This window comes from Plectropomus leopardus, chromosome 5 (assembly GCF_026936395.1).
Source record: "Plectropomus leopardus strain MGB_pleo_1.0 chromosome 5, ASM2693639v1, whole genome shotgun sequence".
Lineage (NCBI taxonomy): Eukaryota > Metazoa > Chordata > Actinopteri > Perciformes > Serranidae > Plectropomus > Plectropomus leopardus.
Genome location: NC_142180.1, coordinates 21,493,639 through 21,519,157, shown reverse-complemented (window position 1 = coordinate 21,519,157; position 25,519 = coordinate 21,493,639). Strand labels below are relative to the sequence as shown.

The 25,519-nt window shown below is 38.6% G+C and overlaps 1 protein-coding gene and 1 long non-coding RNA gene across 5 annotated transcripts in view; one reads left to right on the top strand and one right to left on the bottom strand.

Moving 5' to 3' along the window:
• Positions 1–25,519, top strand: part of pex5la (peroxisomal biogenesis factor 5-like a) — a 122,645-nt gene that overhangs the window by 88,592 nt on the left and 8,534 nt on the right. For all 3 annotated transcript variants that reach the window (XM_088077727.1, XM_088077726.1, XM_042516559.2), the window contains 5 exons: positions 11,546–11,662; positions 13,270–13,413; positions 16,198–16,268; positions 18,065–18,283; positions 22,297–22,462. In XM_088077727.1, the coding sequence (XP_087933853.1) occupies positions 11,546–11,662; positions 13,270–13,413; positions 16,198–16,268; positions 18,065–18,283; positions 22,297–22,462 (717 nt within the window). The remainder of the gene's footprint in view (positions 1–11,545; positions 11,663–13,269; positions 13,414–16,197; positions 16,269–18,064; positions 18,284–22,296; positions 22,463–25,519) is intronic.
• The window catches only part of LOC148189563 (uncharacterized), a 157,174-nt gene that overhangs the window by 129,881 nt on the left and 1,774 nt on the right, over positions 1–25,519 (bottom strand). The gene's annotated exons all lie outside the window — the stretch shown is intronic.

The window sequence follows — 25,519 nt, the reverse complement described above, 5'->3', positions numbered from 1 at the left end:
TTCATTCAATTTAACAAAGTAGCCAAACGCAAGAAAAGTAGGACCCACAGAGGAAGAAGAAAAGGCTCCCATCAGACTCCCAAATGTTATCCATTTTACAAAGCTGGCACAGATGAAAATGTGTTTATGTGTAAAAAAAAACAGAATAAATGGCACTGGGCCAAAAGAAGCACTCAGCTTTGAATTCATTTACAGAGAGGCTGATAAAGAGATATTTTCAGAGTAGGTAAGTTACTGTCCATCTCTTACTGTCCATGAGGATCCCTCCATTACTCTGAGCTGATGACAATGTAATACTTTTATTTAAAAAAACTACTAGAACAGCTGCAGGGTAAATTGTGACTTCAGGGAACAGTGTTTTGGCTGTGAGGCATGACAAAGCACTCCCACAGTAGCGATAAAGATGAGATGAAGGTGACTGTGTGGCCTCTTGTTTGATTAAAACAGCAGAGGGACAGGTTCACTTTATTCTTGCCGAATATTGGTCTGAGGCAGTTCTAGTTCAGTGAGAGATTGTACAGGCAGTTGCCTAGAAGTTAGAGATTGAGGCTTGTGATCAAAAGGTCAGTGGTTTTAATCTACAGGCCTGCTGGGAAAATGCGGATGGGGAAAGTAAATGAGTGATGCTTTCACCTCCCTCAGCAACTTCCATCAGTGTGTCCTCAAGCAGACCAGGAAACACTGAGAACATGAGAATTAGGGTGTAAAAGGCATCCACCCTTAACCTTGCAAGTGTGAATTCAGGGCTCTGGTTGCTTGGAGGGTGCTTTTATATTGTGTGTGTGCATGTTTAGTTAAGTCCTTTTAGACTCTGAAAAAGATGTCTTTCAAATTCTGGTGCAGACAAAACAATTGCACCAAAACCACTGAAGGAGTCTCTCATGGTGTTTTCAAACCTATAGTTTGTTTGCTCTAGTCTAAATCAGTGGATGGGTTGGTAAAGTTAGTAAAGTTGTTGCATTTTTTTATTTGTTTGGTTTCCTTTCATACAGGAAAAAAATTACTGATCCCCAAATTGCTCACAATGACTGACATCAAGTGTGTAATTGTGTACGAATGTATAAAAACTCAGTAGCAGGTGGCATCTTGCATGGTAGCCTCGGCCACTAGTGTATGAATGTATGTGTGAATTTGACAAGTAGTGTGAAAGTGCTTTGAGTGATCGAAGGCCTACATTAAGTGCTATACAAGTGCAAGTCCATTTGCATTTATGAATGGTACTAGACATGTCTTCCTCAGGAGTGTGAAAGTAAACACCATGGTCCTGACGAAGGTCTAATTTTCCTCATGAAGGCACTTTATTGCTACTCCAGGTCAGACCTGCATTCATTCTCAGGCTAGCAACTTCTGATCATTCGTCCACATCCCGGTATGCGATGCACACCTAGAAAAGCAGCCATTTATCTCAAACACTGTAAAATCTGACAAGTTGATTTTACCTGAAAAAATTTAGGAAACTGATTGCCTTGAAAAATGAAAAAAAATAATAAAATAAAATAAGAAAATTTAAAAAACTAACCATTACACTTAATTTATGTTTATATGTAATTGTTGAGTTTACCTAAAATTTAGTTATATTTACCTCATTTTGTGAAGTTGCTGCAACTTGAAAATGATCTTTTTAATTAAGCCAATCTAAGTTTTAGAAGTGTATTAAGCTATACATCTATATTCTGTTGGTTGCAAACTATACAATCATATTTTCCTAAACAAAACAGAACTTGAAGATTTCCTAACTTAATCATTGGCAAAATCCTCTTTGTGATAATCAAGTTAAATTAGATTAACTTGATTTACGGAAGTTGCTAACAATTAGAAAGAACTAGGTAATTCTACATGTCAATTTTAACAACTTTAACAACAATTTTAACTAACTTTTAACAAATTAAGTAAACACAGCTAAATTTGAGTAAACTGAACAATTACATATAAAGTAGACATACATTAAAAGTAATAGTTATATATACTTTCCTTTTTCAAGACAATCAGTTTTAAGCAAGATCAACTCATTGGATTTTAAACTTCCAGACTGCACCTTTTAATTGGGTAAAATTAAGGTCGGCTTGCGTTTTTAATCACAAACGCTTTAGAGTTTGTTTGTGAAAGGCTCATGACGGCATCCTATAGGCGAAGTATGACTATTCTGTTCAGATCTATGCCAAATGAAGTGAATCATTTGGGAAAAAAACTAGAGCCCAATTTCGATGGATTAAACAATGAAGGTTTAAAAACAGATCAACCAAGGACTGAAAGTGACAGAGCTTCTTGGCTTCTGTTCTGTGATTTATTTCCTGGTGAAATGGAATATTTCAGCAGCGTATAGCAGAGGAGGGATTTAAAGCCAATCTTTCACATTAGATTGGGCTGCTAAAAAGTAGGTGGGCTTAGACTTCAGCACGATACATAGCTACAGTAGAGTCCATGTATTGAGCTCACTGTTGGCTCCACACACACCTCCTCCACTTTTAGATCAAAAGGAGGACAGTGGAGAGATGGATGAATTAGACTTTCACCACACTGTTTTGGAAATGAAAACACAGGTTATGCAAACTGATAGCCAAAAACCACATCTCTTCCTATCTGTCTCCATATAGCTCTGTTAGCTACTACAACCAGAAAATGATGACTTGCAGTTTTATATGTCCGGACCAGCTCACTAGTCATCCAAAGTCTCATTTGATTTGATGAGCCATCAAACATTTGAAACCGTTTTATCTGGTTTTATAGAAAAAGAATAGACAGACATTTTGATATAAAAACACAGTATTGATTTTTTTTTTACATATAATTAGAGATAAATTACAAAATTCAAAGACAGATTATCAGTAAATATAAAAAAATATATTTTTTTTATTATTTCTTTTCATTAAATTAATCCTCTGCATGTTATCTGTTGTTAAAACATCCTCATTAAAAATCTGTTCAAGTGAAATTTATATACATATTATATATTATTATATATACATATTATTTTTTTCTCTGATCAATCAGAAAGTGAAGAATAGTTAAAATAAAGGTGTGTTGTGCCCAATTTTGGCCCATTAAAAATTAGTGAAACGTAAAGACTGCCCTTTTGATATTACAGTTAAAGTCTAAATGAGGCTGAGTTGTAGTCTTGACTAATAGATACTTATTTCTTTGTGAGATTATTGTAACACCAGAGCACATAAATATACACATGGCAAGCAGTAAAGTGCAGCATGTCCAAAAAAAGACTGTCCAATAAATAAGCTTTCTGTCAGTCGATCTGACTTAATGCTGACAGCCCTTGGTCTGATTGTTAAAGGTCAGAGTGAGCAAACTGGACCAGAACTCAAAGGTAATGGTGTATCATTTTTTTCCCTAGGCCCAGTCCAAACTAACCAAACTTCAAGTATAAAAGCATCCTAAATTTATCTCACAATTACCGAGCATCAACACACTTCAGAGCACAGTTCATACGTCATAAATTCATAGTTGACTACAGTAATGCCCTGCACACAGAAGCTCTATGTGTTATCACAGTCATCCATATAGAGTATAACTGCATTGTCTGCCAAAATGCATTGGTAGCACTTTGTCCAGTGAAATGTATTTTATTCTTCTCTGAGTGACATTATCGGGACTCCAGCTTCCTATTTTTGTCCTGCTGACCAAGGACTTGGCCTACACAGCAGAGCAGTCGGTGGCTCATTAACATTAAAAGGCCAGCCTTGCTCTGCACATGAGGAGAGATTTTTTTTCTTTTTTCATTGGAGGCTGCTCCATGTCACTGGTAAATAATGAGACTTTTTTGTAATGTAAAAACCCTGGGCAAAGAGGATAAGTAAACCTTATTCACATGCTTGGTTTCCTCCAAAGGTCGAGTCTTAACTTAACACAAACCAAACTTATAAAAAAAAGAAGGTCAGGGGTCTACTTGAGAAGCACTCACACATAAGCCTCATTCCTATTGCACAAAAAAACAGCTTACACCTGCTAACATCTGGCTTTTTAATGCAATGTGAATGTGTACGGTTGGCATTCGCATCCGGGTCAAAGGACTTTGCACTAGGCAAGAGTTTTTATCACCTCCGGCTCCGATCAGATGATGATGATGGGAACACAACACCAAGGTCAATGCAGTAATCTCAGCACCTTAACCGGTGAGATGCAATGACGCTCCGTCACTCATTACCCTCCATCCCCTCCTAAGCAGCACTAAAACAACAATCCACATTAGTCCGCACTGAGTAAGAAAGAGAGACTAAATAAGCAAGAGATATATACAGAGAAGTAACCACTGAAAAGTTGCACGAACATACCAAAAAAAAACAATCCACAAACACACAAGCTGATATGTTGTTTGTTCACTGCCGGTGAACACACAACACATACACACATTAATTTTTGCTGTTGCTCAAACTACAGACTTTACTTCTGCATTGTCGTATTGCCCGCCACCCATGCCACCATCATAAACACAGTGGACCTCTCTCTCTTTCTCAACTCTGATAAAATGGCAAAACTAGGCAGCGCTGATCAAATATAAACAGGATTATAATACTGCACTACCTATTTCTTGACTGAAATGATTTCAGAGACAGATTTTAGTGCCTCATTTAGCTGTAATAGCAAGAGTTTGAAGAGAGAGTAAGTGTTATACTCTTTCCTGCATCGTGAAAACAAAGGCTGAAAAAACTGAGATAAAAAAGCAGGAATTATCAGCACTGATCAAATATTCAGTAGTCCTGTATGGCACAGTGCATTCTGGTAGTTGTATGTTTTCTATATCTTGAGGAAAAGCAAATTCCACTGCCCTTTTCCTCTGTTTTCATTGATCACGTAGCACCAAGTTTAAAAGTATTTGTGTCTTTCTACTGCATAAACAGGGTAGTTTTATGAAAAGACAATCTCTCTGATAAAATACTGTACTTCTCTGGGATCAAATAATTTTACTGAACTCAAGTATCATATTCTAGCAGCAGAGCAGTAGCTCCAGAAATGTAAAATCCTGCTAAACCAACAGGCATTCAAACATCCCTAACAATTTACAAATCCAACAAAAGGGAGCTGCTTTAATTCATGGAGTCTTAACAATGTTCATTTCAGCAGTACAAATACTGAGTAAGCGGATCATGAAAAATTAGTCACTTTACATGCCTGAAATAGCGTGTTTGATGGTTGCCAAAGGCTATAAAGCCTATAGCCCTACATTTCCCTTTATTCTTTGATTCATGTGCAAAATCGTCTACAGATTTTCATAAAGCTGTGGTTGTGATCTGTATTTGTGCAATATCCAAATTTAAGAGAAGGATAAAGCTTAAATATGGATGTGGAACCAACAGATCTGAGTGCTGCTGATCATGAGTTCTTTATTAACATGTCTACTGATAGAGCAAAATATACAGCTTTTTGTTTTTTCCAGGGTACAATTTGCTATTTTTGTGCAATAGTCTGAAGCTATTGTTTTGTGCCTTTTTTTTCCTGGGGAGCATCAGTTTCTGTGTTTCAGCTGACCTAGCATAAATAAGTTTACAAATTACCTTCATGGCATTTTACATTTATATTCACTGGATTTATTACCTCAGTCCAACTGACTATGACACAACTAATTTGATTCTAGAAGCAAAATATTAATATACTTTTCCCATGAACCCTTTTATTATATGTAACCTCTTCCGTGGTTATCCAAGTTGTCAATAATGTATTCATATGAATCCCCCACCAACCCACAATTAATTTCCAAGCAGAGGTGCCATATTTGGCAGCAGGATTCTTTGGATTCAATCCATTTCACGTAACACTTCATCCGAGCTGCTGAAATTAGAGTCGCAGCTATGAGTTCACCCCAGTCATACACAGGATATAATTAACCATGCTGTATCTTTGTCTTGTTCCACATAATTAAACCGCCAATGCTAGTGTAAAAAGCTCCCTTCACAGCATTATAAGAAATATGACCAGATTTTTTTGTAAATTAAAGATTTTTGAAAAAATATATATTTACTCCATTCAATGCTGTGAGCAATTTGTAGTCACCCATGGTGCAATAAGGAGGCAGACAAGTTACACACCAGATGGGGTTTCACAATGCAAACAACTCACTATGTCTATGAGACACAAATAACAACATGATGGACTGAGGCACAGTGCAACTACAGGCCCAGAACAAAATGAGAAATAATGAAAACAAAAAACGTAGATATAATGTTAACAAGCATAATGGCTGTAGCATGAGGAACGTTCACATGAGCATGAAGCTTAAGATTGCAAGATGCCAGGAGCAGCACTGGGCCGTGCAAAGATTTTGCCACAGGGCTGGAACAGTTGGTCACATAACATCCACAAACAAAGAAAGAGTGTACTGTACGAACAGTTAGTACAAGTTTGAGATATTTGAGTTTTACTTGATCTTTCCATTTTATGTTTCTTTATACTTAACTACATCTCAAAGGGAAATACTGTACACTATAGTTAAGCCATTTTCTATTTCTCCCAAATTACAGAATGAACAAGATTCAACTTTCTTCTTCCAAAGTAGCAAAATAGCAAGTTGCAGTACAGAGAGGTGGTACACAGCCGTTATCTGAGCACAAGTAACCTTTTTTGTATAAAAACAATTGTTTTGATGTATGCATTAGTGATATAATGATATAAAAAATAACACTTAGATCCTTAATCTATCACATAATAAGGCAAGGTTTTCACAAAACTTCTGATACAGCAAAAACGCAGAAATGCCAGAAAATTTCCTTGAAGTTAACCCTTTTTTACCATTGTTCATTTAATTAATTTATTAAAACAAAATTTTGAACAATGATGGAGCTATACCTGAGTGACCCACCTTCTGGGGTGTCTTCTTGGCAGCATATAAAACAAAAACAGCTCCTAATGAGATATAAAATGCTGTTTTGTAGTTATAAACCAATACAATTTTTTTTAGATGTATTAAAACTAAGGTCAGAATTTTGGCTTGTGGTTTTCTGGACAAAGCAGGAATTACTAAAATGGGCTCTTTAAGAAATATCGTAATGTGGCTCACATACATTGAGCATGTCTCATACAACAATGGCAGCAGTGACTTTTCTTACCCTGTCTGAGTCCATTAGGTATGACTACCTAAATGCTGCAGGGATAACATTAGTTTCACCTATTGACACACTAGGCTGATGTTGGCTTAAATGAATTGGCATGTTTAAAGTATCTCCACTTCCCTCAAAAGCAATGGCGGAAAAGTTATTGTTTTCACCGAGATGACAAAAAACGATACCATCACAGCCCTATACTCAAGAGCGTTGCCAAGACAAAATGTTCATGTCACTCATGTAATATTGTCTGCACATAATCAGCACAAAAATAACTTTCAATGAGGCTTCAGCAAAAACCAACACTGTTTCTTCATGTAAATCCCTAAACCCAAGTTACTGCTACAAATACTTACATTTTTGACTTTTCAAGCCCTATCACTGCTTCCCTCCATCTATTTCCTCCACCTCAGGAACACTGATAGTGTACTTCCTGACAGAGTTGACAGCAGAGACTCACCCACAAGCAATGTGTCTGAGAGTCAGCAGCCCGCAATTACCTGCCATCTCTCAGCATCAGGGGCCACACAATGACCTGCAGGTCAATCAAAAGCCTCAAAGATGTGGAGATGAGATGACCTTTGACACATACATACACACACACGCACACATTCGTACAGTAGATCTTTCTGACCCTGCACCCCTCTACAGTGTCACTTGCACACACATATTTACTGTACACAGTGCTCTCGTGTACTGATGGGTTTGTGGCTTTAGAGGACTCAATAAGTCACAGGAGGCTGTTCTGCTCTGTTTGGCATTATTCTTCTTGCTCTGCCTCTGACAGGAAGACAGCCAAGAATCATGGAGTCAGCCAGCTGGAAGAAAACTCACATGAAAAACAGGCATGACGTTAACTGCATCTGTAGTGATGATGCTGTATGCTAGCAGCAAAGGCACAGCTCTCAGAGAACTGTGTGTACATTTTTACTGCAATGGAGAGAAATGAGAAGAACAGAAAAAGAAGCTGCATCTCTCAACCAGTCATAACGCAAGCTGCATCCAAGACTTCAAACTCGATCCCAAGATAACTCAGAAAATGGTTCACTATGAAATTTATAGAGATGTACTACAATGTATGTACATTCAGTAGAAAAATAATACCCTTTACTTCAAGCAGTTTTTGGAGCCATATATAATGGGGGGGGGGGGTCACCATAGGACCCACAACACAATATCATCATAGTTAAGCCATTATTCAATATAATTACAATATATTCAAACCTTTCGTGATATACTGAATATTGCTATATATCTCACATATCTTGTGATATATTGCAATTGTTACCTTTCTTTCAACTGCAAAGTACAATTTTCTCATCGAACTATGTGAACTGTTTCCAACCTGTCACTATCCAAAACCTGTTTATTTACATTGCAGTAGAGACTGTGGAGTAAATAAGTATAAGACACATTTGCTGTGCACATAAGCACTGAGGTTTTTGTGGTCTGCGCATTATTGTGGCTTGATAGTGTGCAACATAACTCCTATTAGAGATGGCGAATAAAACAGATACCTGCTGCCTTCAGACTGCTGTAAAGGGACTCGTGAGAGTAAAGGAATGGGACTACAGGGTTTGCAAACATGGTTGTGGCTCATTGAGGCTTTACTTTAGCATAGTAGTGCTAACATGCTAGTAATGACAATGCCAATATGCTGATGTTTAGAAGATTAAGTGTTCCCAATGGTCCTTGTCATAGTTTGAGAACATTTGCTAATAAGCACAACAAAGTACAGCTGAGGCTGATGGGAGTGAGGCTGGCTCCAAAAGTCAGTCAATCCCCACTGACACTCACGTTTTAATGTCCAACTTTACAGCCAAAAAAAACATGTCTACACCCTGGTAAATAAATAAACTCAGGTCTCCAACATTCATGAGGACTGTGAGGGGGGTTTATATAGCTCACCTACATTTTATTAAGGCTTATCATTAGACACACTGAAGGGTGGGCCTGCTTTGAGTGAGAGGCTTTCTGTGAGGCGTTGCTACCATCTATGAGTAAGATCTCCCCATTGCTAATCCACACTCCACTCTCTCATTCAATTATAATGGCAACGGCCAAGATACCAAACTTGAGGCATTATTTTTTACAGTCTGTAAAAAATGCATTTCTTCAGATGCACCACCATTCTGGTGTCTAGTGTGCCACATGGCAGAATCAGAAATACTTTATTGATCCCTGGGGGAAACTGTGGAGTACATTTTATAGTTAAAATTTTCAGTTATAAAAATATCTGTATAGAGAGAAAAAAAAGTAAGCAATTAATCTACTGTAGAAAAGTCTCCACGCCTTTATATCAGCTCTAAATTAAAAAAAAACAGGTATGCAGTGAGAAGATGGCAAAACAGGATAGATGTGGTGCGGTCCTGTTTCATAGTGAAATCCCTTGATGCAGCTTTTTGAACACACTGAAGCTGTTTCAACTCCTCTTGGCTAAGGCAGCTAAACAGAGTGATGCACAAGTCAAAGTGAGAGGAGATAAAGGCACGTTATAATCCTTTCTGTATCACTAAAATGCATGATGGCTCTAATTTTAGCTGTGCTCCTGAGATGGAAAATCATGGCTGCACAGGTTTTTAGCATCTCTTACAAAACGCCATCAACACACTCCAGATTTTTTAAAGGTGGACTGAATATGAGTTATTCAGCAGACTGAGAACAGGTTGAATCTGGCTGGAAACATAACAAGGACTCTTATCTATATAGAAAAATAGGAATTATTTTCAATTTTCATTACCTTATGTCATATGCTTTATACTATTAAAAATATTCAAAGATGAAAACTGGTTCATAGCTTTGTCATTACTGAGAAGTTAAGCAGGGTGTCATCTGCAAAATATTTAATGTACATTTTATGTTGCAATAATTAAATTAACTAAAGAGCACTTAAACTGTGATACTTTATTTATTATTATTTATTTTAAAAACTAAACTAAGATTTTCAAGTTTCATTTGTGCAAATTAGTTCAAACATAGGCAAAAAGTTGGGTGTTTTACTTTACGCAAGTGGAATTTGTATTTATAGAAACACTTTCCTCAGATTTTCACTATATTTTGCCCAAACAACTTGTCTGCTCTTATCTGGATTTCAGGCCATCATCTTTATCTAGTTAGGCTGATTGAGTCAAACAAATAACACACACAGCCCACACTTAAATCGAATAGAATGCTGAGCTTAGGGCACAGGTACAAATAAACAATTTCTTCAATGTTCTTAATTTATAAAATGAAACACACTCATCATCCAAACAACATTACTGTAATTACAACAGTTGAGTGGTGGAGTGTTAAACAACTCCTGGAAACTGTTTAATGAGGAGGCTGGAAATGTACACTGTTTTGTTTTTAGTAAGTAATAATCATGAATTTGATCATGTGTGCCTTTGTGAGTTTGTGAGAGTGCGTATCCTTCTGTTCGCAGCTAATCTATTTTGTGTGCATGCTGTGATTCACAATTGTTGATAAACCTCTTTCAGTGACTTATACTGTCATTGACTTCTGACTCCTAACTCTTCTTAACGAGCTGGTAGGGGCTGCAAGTTTTCTTGAAAAAAAGCAACAATCCTAAAAATTTGTTGCAGGCCAGATTTTGGCCTTCGTGGCTCAAAAACTGACACGCACCAAAAGATTTATACATACATACATACATACAGATACATACACTTGGTCTATGCTGGTTGTTGTTGTTTGAAAAATTTCAATATATGAGCTTGTGCCAAATAGGTTCATTTTTTCCTTCGGAGAGAAAATGAAAAGCTATTCCAGGAGGTGAATTGGCATATTCAACTGACACGGTATTCATCTATTATAACCTTCAAGGCTTCAGTCAGCTAACTGAAATGTCAACATATAAGAATACAAATGTCAAGAGGTTAAGGCCCCAATGCAACATTTCTTGAATACATAAATAAAACAAAGTCTATTCTCATGCATGGTTAAAAGGTTTGGTTTTGCAGGAGCGATACGAGCATTCTGTGGATTACTTAACTGATTTTACGCATATGAAAATACTAGGCTGTTTTCCTGCTGTACATTTAAAAAAAATATTAATGCATCAAAGAATATAATTAAATACATTTCGTAAATATTAAGTATTCATTTGTTTGCACTTTAAAAGACCTGCCAATCAATGTGAAAGCGGGAGTATGTTCTAAGTTTATGTATTGATTTTTCATGGTGGGGCCACTCATTTGTTTGCATTGCAGGTGCGAATAGCTCCTTTAAGCTCTAACGTGACTTTCAAATGTGATGAGTCATCAGAAGTGTGGAGGTCCATACGTTACACGAAGTGAGCCGGACGCAATTGACATTTCAAACAGAGGGACGGTGGGAAATTACAGGTGGTGTTGTTCTATTGTGGACTAATTACTCATTCTGTCTCCTCTCCTCTCCTCTCCTCTCCTCTCCTCTCCTCTCCTCTCCTCTCCTCTCCTCTCCTCTCCTCTCCATCGCTCTCTCGCTCTGTCTGTCTGTCTCTCTCTCTCTGACGTCTGTAGTCAGATACCGAGTTCTGGGATAAGATGCAGGCAGAGTGGGAAGAGCTCGCTCGGCGGAACTGGCTGACGGAAAACGAGCAGGCACAGATTCCCTCCTCGGTCTCTCCACATGAGAAGGTCACTATCATTACAACATTACAATCAGCACATGCAGAAATTAATCTTGATGTGATAGATGACAGTGTCAGCCTCTGAAGAATAAACAATGCAAGCTTGTTTAGAGTTGTACTACAATGAGTTGTCCAGCATTTTGAAAAATCATATAAATTATGATTAAAGTACTTTTGATATTACAATTTTATATAAAAAATACACCTCAATCATGCATAATGCCCAAAATAAAGAGAGTACACAATCCCACTGTTTCCCTTTCCCCCCAAACTAAAGAAATAATTCAACATTTTGGGAAATCGATACCACTTTCATGTTTGTACATTAGCTAAAATGCTTGAGCCAGGACATGGTTAACTTAGCTCAACATAGAAACTTGAAGTAGGGGGAAACAGCTGGCCTAGCTTTGTCCAAAGTTTAAATATATGGCTAAATTTACAAATTAACAGGTTTCATCTTGTTTGCTTAATCCGTACATAAATAGAGATTTAAAGGGAAACTTTGCTGATTTTCAACCTGCACTGTGTCATCACAGTGTGTTTCAGCCTCTGGAGCAAGCAGCACAGGAAGGGGGACAGTTTTCTGCTTTAAAAAGAAGTTACTAGAGTCTTGTTGTACCAAGTTACTAGCTGAGACTCTAAAATGTGACACAACTCACATACTCTTTTACATGTACTGATTAAACAAATAAGATATGTCTTTCTTTGGAGGTACTGGTAGGTGATTAAGATTGTGGAGGCAATTAACTGAGACTGCTAGTTTTTTCCCCTCTGTTTCCAGTCTTCATGTTAATCTAAAGACGATCATTTCAAGGCAGTAGCTTCATATGCAATGCATAAGGTGAGATGATAGTGTTATCGATCTTCTTATCCAACTCTCTGCTTTCCAAAACAAAAAAAAAAAAGTGACAAATGCACCTGCCAAAATGTCACACTTTTACTTTATACCCTGTTGTTGGATGTGGACACTTTTCTATTCACATAACAATGTCAACCTAACCTAACCTAACCCTAAATACAATCTGAAAAAATGCTTCTATGGTATTCTTTGATTAAAAGCATCATAAAGCTTTCTGGCTCATAAGTGTGAACACTAGCTTTTATTCAGAGCCCAAATTGTGCAGAGCTGCCTTGTGCAGTACTATACTCTACCGTATAGCATTACCATATATGCTATACAGTAATGCTTGTGGGTCTCAGAGGACAGAGCATATGGATGAGCAGTATGTTTTAAGGCTTTTTTTTACCAGCTAGCCCTTTTTTTTATGGGCAAATGATATGAGATCAGACCTCTGGGCTTTCTGATTGATCCCAGTGCAGAACTAGTTCTTAAAGAAAAAGCTGTTTCAAAGTCATCATGCTCAGAAGCAGTCAACAACACACTCCAGGGTAATCATAGTTTGAAAATGCAAAGTTTAACATTTAAAGAGAACAGACCAACCCTGGGGAGCTCAGCCCAGGTTTGAAGTGAAGCAGAAAAGATCAATTCCTGCTGCTGGAGCTTTGCTTAAATATACAACTGCATAGGACAGTTGCCTTGGTTTGCATTTGAATATCGAAGAGAAAGAAACTGACATTGCCACTGTCATTTTTTCTTTTTTTTTTGGCTGACAGGGTTACTACTTCCACACTGATAATCCTTATAAAGACTTGCCTAACGCATTTGAAGAGGGACTAAAGAAGTCTCGAGAGGGAGACTTGCCAAACGCTGTGCTTTTGCTGGAAGGAGCTGTCTTGCAGGACCCTCAGGATTCAGAGGTGAATTCATTTAGCACACACACACACACACACACACACACACACACACACACACACACACACACACACAGTATTTTATCCTTATTTAACCAGGCCCCGGAGACACTCATATTTACAGCTGAGGACGAAGACACATTTATAGCACAGATGGCCAATAAAACTGCAGTCCTGCACCGGTCAACCAGCAGTTGGGTTTTCAGCGCAACGTAATGACTAAATCCAGCCCCAATAACTCTACCTCATGCTGAGAGAAACTAGAGAGGAAGAATGCTTCACTGACCACACAGGCAGTGTGAAGCAGATTTAGTAGGCAGCACCCACGGGCTAGACGCCGATTGCCTGTAGAGGGCAAAGGCTTTTTTTCTTGTTAAAAGAGTTGTTTACTGTAGCAAATATACTCAACTTGTCCAACCTCTTGATGAGAATTTCCATTTGCCCAGTGAGCTGAATAATAGCTCATTCCGCAGGTTTTTTCCCCTTTTCATATTCTCCTCATTTCTAAAGAAGTGACCTCTTTGCAGGCTGAAAGAGCAAAGCCTTCATACAAAGTACTTTCGGAATCCCCTGGAATATACAGAAATGTGCCAGTTATTCCGAGGAGAGGATTATCCCGCGGTGTATGGAACTAATACGATTCCGAAATTCCTCCTAGGGCGCTTAGTGGCTTATTGCCCCACTGTGAAGACCTCTGAATCAGTCAGAAATAATTTCGACCCTCATTTCAAAGAGTGGAACAAAAAAGCATCTGCAGAGATTAGCCTTAGAACAGGTTATTAAGTGTGCCCTTACAGACACAAACGCAGAGGAGTAATCTCATAATCTTACATTTTGGATTTGAGGTTGGCTATATATCATTGTCTGCCCTCTTGTGCTGATCAAGGGTACTCTCCATTTGCATGTCCCTGCTAAGGGCCAACACTGGCACAAAGATCAACCGCAGTGCCTCTCACATAGTCACATTCATGCAAGGGCGTAGGTTTTGTTTCAACATTGAAGGGGGAAGACAACAGAAATGTGGGAGGGTTTGGGGGTCCTCCACTGGAAAATTCTGAGTATCCAACACTTTGTGAATTTGTGTTCATCAATGTGTGTCTTTTCTATTTCAATATCTGATCTAAACGTCTTTAATTTTTTCACCAAAAAAAAAGGCCTCAGCTACTTTTCCCCTGCACCTATTCAAAACTCGATTGGTCTATTAGTTTACTAATTTGCAACTATTTTGATGATCAGTTTATCATTTAAGTAATGTTTTCAGCACAAATATCAAACATTTGCTAGGTCCATCTTCTCTAGTATGAGGATTTGCTACTTCTCTGTCTACTTAATAAAGGAAAGGGTGATTTGTATGAAAAGAAAGAAGTAAAGAAAGAATTTTTGCAGTGTAGTATTGCAGCTTTAATACTCATTAGCTGGTGCTTTTCCCATATTCAGTTTCTTTCGATAAATTTAGTTATGCATCTAATTATTAAACTCTGTGTTTGGGCAAGTGTCATGCATAATGCAGTTGTCCAATCCAGCAAGTGAAAAAAATGTGATTTCTCATGAAATACTACCTAAAAATTAAACTGCATACTGTATAGCTAAAGCTGAGCTTTTCCAGCTGAGCTGCATGTGCATCTCAACACTAAGTGTTGAGATGCACATGCACACTTAACTCTCTGATAATACTGCACACTTAACTCTCTGATAATAATGTCGTATATGCCCTAACATTAAGATTTGCTCTGAACCTAACGCAAAGATTGTCCAAGAAGGGCTCTCGTACATCGTACCCCGCTCAGATTCTTTATAACCCAGCCTTAAACTGTAGTGTCTTTTGAGATATTTGGTAAAAAATACATCCATGATGATAAATCCAACACTGAATGTCTTCTGTGATTATTTATCTTTTTTTCTGATTGAAAAAAATCACCTGGTTACCCAATCACAGTGGCAGAGGGTTCAGGACAAAATGCCACAAAGAGCAAACATCCCATACTGTTCATGTACAAGTGCTAAATAACAACTAACATTATTAGCTGGGAAAAAAGCTTTGGTGGACACATGGCCTTACGAAAGTAACACCTGTGACTGTCCAATCAATCAGAATTTGATCAGAGCCTGTCAACCAATCAATCGACTGACCAACCAGAGGATGTCAACTCTAGAAAATAGTGAAACCACAATTTCCAAGAGGCCATGGTAATGCTTTTAGTGTGCTGTGTTGTTCAACTAACAGTCCAAAACCCAAATATTATTATTGCAAAAATCACTCAGATAGTTCACAACACCTCAATAGTCCCTTATTTTAATTTCCTATTGAGCAAATAATCATTCAGCACTACATAAAATGAGACATTTTGACAGACAAGTAAATTATTACTTAATTGTTTTTAAATGATAAAGCAGTATGTCAGTGAGTCATCTCTGACAGCTTCATTGAATAATAAATGGTTTTCTACTGCTCTGATGATTTAATGTAGTATCTGAGAGTATCTAAGGCCAACCCCCCGAGCTTAACACTTTTTTACACACACATTTTTAGTTATAATTGCATGAGCCCTTGTTTGACCTCATGAAAGTTTTACAATGGATGGAGTTCTAAATGTTAAATGCACCGAAGCTCCTCTGAGTGAATATGTCTGAAACACTGGCGTCATTTGCTCTGTATTGGATCCCACTCATTGTGCCTGACTGATGATGCTGAGCCACTCTAACTATGTTTCAGTCCCTTGAGAATACCGGCTATGGAGTCCAGATTTCCATTCTGTTGTTTACTGTTACCTGTATTTTGTTTCCCTGCAGGCTTGGCAAGTGTTGGGGACCACGCAAGCTGAAAATGAGAATGAGCAGGCTGCGATCGTCTCCCTCCAGAGGTAAGGAGAAACAACTGCATCATATTCCCATTTAAAATAATTTTAAAAAACCCACTCTAAAAACTTGGCGGAGCTGTAAGTGATTATTGCTCAGACACACCATATGTTTGCACAAGTTGGACTTGGTGAAGTTAAAAGATAAAGTCCATTGTATGAAATTTCCCTGAGACGTTTTGATGAACATTGTGGCAGAAGTCTATTCAGCAAGAGGACTCAAAATTCTGATGCAGAGATTTGTTATATTTAAAGTCCAAATAATAATGGCTCTTCACGTCACTGTTTTACTTTACCAACCATCGACTGGGAAGAAACATTCCGTGATTTTTAGTCCTAAAATAGAGACACCCCACATGGATGATGATTGCACAGGGCAAGGGTATGAGTCCTCAATGGGAGGTGGCCCACTTTCATTCATAACACTGCCGAAGCCAGAAATTGCACTTATCTGAGAGTGTGAACACTGAAAACACAGGAGACAGCCATTCAGGAAACCAAGCAACCTTTGTTTTAAAAGTGCGACATAGATGGTCCATTCTGTGAAGTAAAAATAATACTAAGAAATAAATAAATAAAAACATTTGATTGCAGTTTTACGTAAATGGGATTACAAAGGATGTGAATAATTTATTTTTCAGTTCCTGCAAGAATCTCACTTAATCCAATTGACTGATGCATATTCTGAAACCACATTCAGACCTCGAATAGTTTGCATGGTGTACATTATGTAATAGCTCCATCTGTGAGGGGTGTGTTTGGTACGAAGTGAGATTAAATGTTTAACTGGCATTAGTCCTGTTGTTGCTACACTGGCAACACTTCAGTTGGCGAGCACCATGTTATCCTGCTGTATTCGGCTTCTTTTTTTTTTTTACCACTTCATTAAAAATTGCCACACAGACAAAATATAAAATCATGCAATTAAAAATAAATTGTTTGGCTGATGTCTATTTTTTGTGCAAAGAACTTTTGCTTAGTTCACTTTTAATGCTAAAAACATGTGAGCTTTGTCTCTACAGTTCTCTACAAAAACATTTTCTGAAGAGCTGTAGATAACTGAAGTGGCAAAGATGTGACTGATGTGTTTGTGGTTAGTTTGATTATGTACACAAAAACATATTGCAAACATGGGACTTCATGGGACACCTTGTGCACATACAATGCAACATTTTTCACAAAAAACATTCTTGTAAGTATACAGTGGATTTGTGTGGCCTTAACCAATATTTAAATAATCTTCACCTACAGCACATTGCTGTGGGGGACTGAAATAATTTGGTTTGACTGAGATTATGTGGGTTTTAAGGAAGTTGGCGCATCAGCTGTAGCAAATCTGTCTGGAAAACTGTCTTGATGAAATCTTGTTTTGGCCTCTCCTCCAGTTTCTTAACAAATCCAAGTTGTTCATCCAGCACAGTGCTGCTCTTCTCCCCTTTTCAATTACAAAAGCCAGCATAGATCTTAGTGGCGATTGTCCAAGTGATATAACCGGTGACATAACTTTAGCTCTCGCTACAAACACACTTTCCATTTCCAGCTCGTCAAGAGCTTTTTTTCCCTAAATGCAAATCAGCTAACCCTGCTACTGAGGGCACCATGCAGGCCCTGTCCTCTGCTGGAGAGGCAGAGCAGGAAAGGTGCAGCTCACGCATCCTGACCGAGAAATCATTAGCCTTCGCCTGATGTTCCCGTGCTTTGGCCTGTCCCAATTAATGCCTGTCAAATCTAAATTTTCCTTTGAAGTGCACACCTCACACCATGTCTTCTCTCCCATCCCTGGGTCCTGTCTCTCCATCCAGGTGTTTGGAGCTCCACCCAAACAACCTCCCAGCTCTCATGGCTCTGGCAGTGAGCCTGACCAACACTGGTATGCGACATGACGCCTGCGAGGCCCTGCTGCGCTGGCTGCGACACAATCCAAAGTACAAGCACCTACTGAAGGGCAAGACCCACCTTATTGGATCCCCAAACTCCCAACGCAGGATGTCTACTGCTCCCAACATGGGAAGACACGAAAGGTGGAGTACTTAGAATTAAAAGGCAGAAAGTTTAACAATACATTAGACCTTATTAGGTCTGAACAAGCAACAGGGTTGCTCAGATATGAAAGTTTAACCTCTTTATTTGACCTTTATTGCAATGACTAGTGTCCAAACAAAAAATAATATCAAAATATCACAACTGAATTTCAACGTTATCTAACAGTTACAGAGTCTCTAAGTAGCTTATACCACAAAACCTTAAATAAAAGCTTAGTTCCAATTAAACACCCAATCCCTTCAAATATGCGGGTGTGGCTACACATTTTGACAAATAAATGCCTGTCTCAATTAGAAGCCTGGCCTTGTTGCCATGCATTTCATTTTTACAAAAGTTATTTGTATGTATAAAATCAGGTTGTTGGCTACCCACTGGAGATAACAGTAGTTAGCTGTTTAGATCACACATATAAATAGTGGCATATGTTTAAACTTTTGTCAATATGGACATGCTACACAAATGGTTAGCTTGGTAAAATTCTCTGCAATCCATCCGTTTGTTTTACTGCAACCATGAGCACCAAAGAAGACAGCAATACCTGCATGGTAAACAGGACACACGCAAAAAGAGAGATATAAATAAACAATTTAATTGTATTTCCCACCTTTGCTGAGCAACTGTTTTGTGTGATAGGAATTAAAAGCCCATCCTATACACACACACACACACACACACACACACACACACACACACACACACACACACACACACACACACACCTGTCCATAATATAAACCTGCTAAATTCAGTAATTTCAGCAAACAATATCCCAGACTATTTAAGTTTAACAGCATACATGTGCTGCATGTTGCAAACTCAAAAACAAGATCTTAACCAGTCATTTCAGATTATCATTTGTTTAAAATATTATTACTCTCTCAGACAGAGCAAAAACGATTTCAAGGACTTTCAACCACAGCTGGTACTGGTGTAATTTCACTGCTAAGGTAGCATGCATGGAGATATGTGTATCCATCTTGTCTGCTGTAGGAGGCAGACCATCCCTTTTATCTTGATCCAGAAAATAATAGGCTGTTGTATATATCAGATTGAAAAGGCCTAATCACTTTATCAAATCATTAATCGTCTAGTCAATGTTAAGAGGTACATCCCTAGTACTGTGGTCTCCGCTCTAATCCATGAATATCATCCTTTTCATTTCTGCTTCTTCCTCCATCCCTAACTCTTTACATTCATCTTTGCAGTTCTCCTCCCTCCTTTATTCTCTCTCCTCTTACTTTCCTTTATCCTCCCTCCCTTTTATATACTGGCCTTGTGGAAACAACATATAACACAAAGGGCCTGGCTGTATTTCCCATAACTTCTTCAAAATAAAAGCTAGTAAAAATATTTTAATGTGAAGCAGCAACAGCAGAAAAGATTGGGTGACATACAAAGTTTTTAAATTGTTTGCTGGGCTCTTGTTTTGCCCTTAGTGGTAGCCATGTAGCCATGCTCTGAATAAAGGCCTCTTAACCTAATTTAACTGCATTTGTCCCTGCTCCATGCATGATTGCCTTAAGTTTGTTTTCATATCCCATTTATTGACCCTTTTCTTTAAGAGCATCAGCATTTTTTCAGTTTCATACGACAAAGACAGTCCTCCAGCACACCACTACCTTGTTGTCTTGTTCACAAGAAGGAAAGATTCAGTTTGCATTGTTAGTAACAAAAAACAGCTGCAACACAATTGAAAGTAATACAAACCAAATGTACCAAAAACTTATACACAGAGAGAAAAAAAGTCTCCAATATAGACAATTGGGTTTAGCTGCCAACAGTCTCGCATAGCCAAACTTGTTTTAGCACGGTGCCATTGCTGGAGAAAGGTCTGACTGAACCAGGGCCCCAGAAAGCAAACTTGTGTGTATTAGAATAGCGAAGGCACGAGATTGGTTAAAACATCAAGGTAAGCCAATCAGAGGAAGACTGAGGCAGAGTAGGGCCGGTCAGGCCTTCGCTATCCTATGAAACACAAATTCACCCCAAAGAATGCTGCTCAGCCTTGCTTCTAATTTTTTCCCTGTGGCCACTTGTGGTACTGCAGCAAAAAATCCCCTACAGCCCAAAAGCGTTTTCCCCAAAGACCACTGTTATTAAAAAAAAAGAGCTGTCTGTGAAACTGTTGACAGAACACCTCTGACTGCAAACAAGGTCAATTATAGGGTTGGGTATATCATTTCCGATACCAGTGTCACAAATGATTGACTTCAAATTCAGTATGTCTTGACAGTTTAAAGTACACGTAATATTGATTGATACAATGCACTATTTACAAATTGACATAATGCATTCACATTATCAATAAAAATTAAACCAACAACAATAAGACAGACATTTCTCTATTGTCTGTTAAGGAGTGGCTATAGTGAGAATAGCTGGTCCACCTTAACAGTCCACCTTAAGGGAACTGGTCAGTTTCTAATGTGAGGTTAACTTGGCTTGCTGACTTCGGGGCTGACCCCCTTCACTGTAATCAGCAAGTGTGAATGACATGGGAGCTTTGTTTGGGACTTGAGGAGTTGTAGCATTTCTTTACTGACAAAAAGCCCAAACTGTGCACACACTGCACTGTTGTTTTTTAAATTCACCCTCTCTGCTCGAGTCACTGCCTCACTGTCACAGGCACACACATGCTTTCTCTCTCTTTCACTCTCAGCTGCCCACTCGCTGCGCACACACTCTTGCATCCAAATGATGCACGAAATCTACGTCATGATTCAGTCCAGCAGGTACAGCTGGTTTTCAGTACTTAACCCTAACAAATTATGACTCTATTATAAATTTTATATCCATCCTTTCCTCAAGCTGAGAAAAGCTATTCAAAAATGCGTGACTTGGGGTGTCCAGTAGCTCAGTTGGTAGAGGAGGGGCCCCATGTACAGAGGCCACGGGTTTGATTCCAGCCTCGGCCCTTTGCTGCATGTCATCCCCTCTCTCTCCCCCTTTCACACTCAGTCTACGAGCTGAGTGGCAACTCACAGGTGGGGCCAGCAGGTAAAAAAAACAGTATCGCCCATATTCGGGGGCCACATACCCTGGGACTAAACCTGGAGGCAAGAACCATATCTGACCTATGTGGATGCAAACAAGGCGAACTATTCTAAGGTCCCATCCTGGGGTTTGATATCCAGATATACCAGTGCATCACATTGCTGAACCCATTATAATTCTGTACTAGGAGAAAAAAATGCTCCGGGTTGTTTGCATTTCTTTTAACAAATCATAATATTCTTGCAGCGATGGTGCCCTTGCAAAATAATGTGAGGAGATTGTGGAAGGGAAGAAGAATTTCATCTAAAATAGGCGGCCAATGGCAGGCTTTTACACATGATCTACATCCTGTGAGTCAGACTAAGGTACTGAAGACACACCTGAGAGGAGTGGATCACCGTGGACGCTATACCAGCACTGCCTGGGGGCAGATATCCCTTTTGGCTGTGAGGCTGTAGTAGAATCATACTCCATGTCATCACGGTTTGGGGCTGATAAAGTTGACTAACTGAGGTACAGACACTCACGGGACACGTGGAATTCATCATGTTTATCGTGTTATTTTATATTTGGCTCATTTTCTTTATAGTTGATGGAAATTCAATTAAAATAGCGACCCTACTGGCTCAACAAAAAAAAAAAAAAAACACATACATTTTTCTTTTTCTGTTAACACAAAGGACATAATTAATATAAAGTGAATAAATGAACAAAAACAACACTGAATTTTACTTGCCCTGCACTAATTCAATTCTCTCTGCATTTGTCCTTGCTGTTATTTCTCTTTTTTCCACCACTTCATCTCTCCTTTACCCTCCTGTCAATCTCCCCCTCTCTCTTATTTTAACACTCAGTGAATAAAAGTTGACATGCAGTACAATGCACATCATAGCTTTGCAATCTTAAGAGCGCTCACTCAGCAGCTTTAAGTCACACTAATCCTTAGCTGTGTCTGTGTGATCTTTGTGTGTGCATGTGTGTGTGTGTGTGTCCACAGCTCCCTGCTTCCAGAGGTCAAGGAGCTCTTCCTGGAAGCAGTTCAGCACAACTCTGACAGCATCGACCCGGATTTGCAGACAGGCCTTGGGGTGCTCTACAACCTCAGTGGAGAGTTCAACAAAGCTGTGGAGTCCTTCAATACAGCCCTGTCAGTGCGGCCTGAGGTAGGAACTTGGACACACACACACACACGCATGGTCGCATGAAAAGATGCAGATTAGACAGACTGGAGCTGTTGATGTACAAACGCTTGTCAGAGACAGAGATGCTCTGCAGACAGAAACAGATTCATTGGTTAAATCAAGCCTCAGTGGGAGAAACGATGACAGAGAAAACTGCAAATTACCTAACTTGGCAAAAAAAGAAAAAGTTAAAATCTGCATCTTAAATCAATCACATCATTTAATTATAACCCCCCCCCCCCTTGTCACCACTTATGGAACAAGCATACAGTATGCTAACATTTTGAGAATTTTATGGTAATACAACAAAAATCAAAACATAGAAAGATTTCTCATGTCAAATGTATTGTGCAAAACATACATATTGTTTTCTATCTGATTTATAACACAAACGAATGTGTGTCATAAAGTATTATACTGAAACTGGTGTTTTAGATCACCATATTATTAAAGGGTCAGTTTAACCCAAAATTCACAGCACTTTTCCAATTACAACTACCCCAGGGAATGAAAAATTCAAAATAAGATGTCTTCTTTGTTCAGCATAGTCTCCTAGATAATTATAAGCTCAATTTAACATCATTATAAAATTCTGACCATTTTTTCATAATTCCTAAATGCCGCCCCAGAGAAATAACCTTCCTCTTGTCTCAGCCTGATCATTATTAAAGATCTTAAAGTGCTCTTTTTCCTCTCTCACTGCACTAATTTTTATTTGAGGTACCAGGAAGATCCAAAAGAAAACTTGATTGGCTGTTAAATTAGCCTGCACACTTTCAGAATTTTGGCTCAGTGATCAAATTCAAGTCTTAACACGATGTAGTTGGAAAAACAGATCAGAATTTAGCAAACTCCAATAAGTTACTTATTTATTCCTGATAAGACAAAAAAAAAAGACTATTGTGAGCAGCATTTTTTTTCCTCTGGGTGCTGATATCCAGCCATACAAATACTTTCCGAGATCTTAATATTTCTGCTGCCACTCAGTATGTGCTGTGGTCTCACTGGCAGAGATCTGACCAGCTGACTGTTAGCTTGTAAGCTGTGGTTGGTAAACACACGGATGTACTGCTTTCCTTGCAGAAACAACATATGTCTGACAGCTGGTTGACTCCAGCTGGAACTCTATTATGACAATGATGTAAACTCTGCACCTTTCATGAAACGCTAGTAGTCATCGATGATCACAGGCTCATTCAGATATTCACATCCAATACATTTTACAAAACTGCTCATCTCTGCCCAGTTGGACTCCGAGGACGAGAGTTTGTTTATGTATCCTGGCTGGTGTCTGTTGATAGGATGCTATATTACACGGAGTCATGCAATATTTTATGGTATAAAAACAATTCTTCCTGTAAACAATGTAATCAAAGTAATGACTAAAGTAAGATTTTATTCTTCATCACATACTGTTACTCTTATACTTTTCTCAATGTTTATTGTGAATTACTGTAATAATTATGATAATAAAAATGGACACTTTGACAATTGCACAGTACTGTAACAGCTGTAACAGCAGTAGGAGTGCCACACAATTCCAAGATTTGGGTGTTTATTATGCCACATCCCAATTTACTGCTGAATCTAACCATTGTATGGACCTGCATGAGCTATTTTACATGAAGGGGGGGCAAGAAGGAAGATCCAGGCACGGGTTTGATGGAGGGAAATTTACAACTGCTAACTAACACATACCTCCCACATTGTAATGATACAATGCTGGTTCAAAATCTGCAAAATATCCCTTTGAGTTTATAATTTTGGATTTTCATTATGCAAGTTAAATTAAGTTAGTGAGATATAATGGCTATTGCATTTTGTTTTACTTTGTAGCGAGAACACAACGTTATCATAATGATTTACAAAATATGCGCTAACTCCAGCAGTTTAACTGATTTGGCCTCTGACAAACACATTTAGTGTTTAAGATCTGTTACAAACACTCACGCAACACTACGGCGCACACTCGAAAACCATAAACTGTCACACAGCACATGCTCCCATGCAAACATATATAGCCAACATGAAGCCCTCAAGCTTGTACACACCCTTGGAGAGATGGAGCCACAAATATCCAGGGAAAGCTCATGCAAACAAATGCAGTGAAGCACGTCAAAGTGTCACAGCAATATGTGAAATAAGGAGCTGCCAAATCTGGCCTCATGAACTGCTGACTGGCACACATATGATCTTAGAGTAAATCCAGATCCAGTGCACACATTTACGCAGAAACTTAAAGCACGCTTTGATGCAAATTTCATCCACAACAAACAAAATAATCACACACACAATTACAACCACAAACTTTTCCTCCATCTCTGCATCTCCTTCATGCAAATCTGTCTCTGTCCTCTCAGCGCTGTCCCAGGCCGGCAACAATATTACTCACTGTTAAATCCAACCTCCCACATTTGACTTGGTAATATCTGCTCCCCTGCTGGAAAAAATAGCTCTGAACACAAAGGGAGGTAATTATATCCCGCTGCTAGGCTTAGCCAAAGATGAAGGACCCCTATACTGTGGCAGACCATGACCTCTGTGTGTGCCTGTCTACCTGCAGGTGGGAAACAATGGCAAGGACACTGTGTGATGTAACTCAGGTCTCCTTAAAATACCCTTGTTAGGTTACTTCATAGCAGGGAGCAGCGTTAACACTCCAAACAGCTCCTTGTTATTTGTGTATGAAAAATTAAAATACAGAATTATGTCTCTAACGCTGCTTTGTCATGCTGTCTCTGCACATAAAGGTTGAGTGTTATGATGTAGCACAGATTATTTAGCTCTATTTCACTCGCACTTTTCTATTTAACACACTGTCAGCTGCTAGATGAGGTCTCTCAGAGATGGAAAACATTTAAGACTTAAAAGATAACTGAAGAGATGTTGCTAATGGGTTTTTAATTCAAGCTAATGAATTACTAATTAAATACATACTGAAATATTTTTAAATGCAAGCCATATTGTCGAGGCTGACAGCATCTAACAACACACATCACAGTGAAGTTGCCTTGACACTGCTCATCCCTAAACCAACCC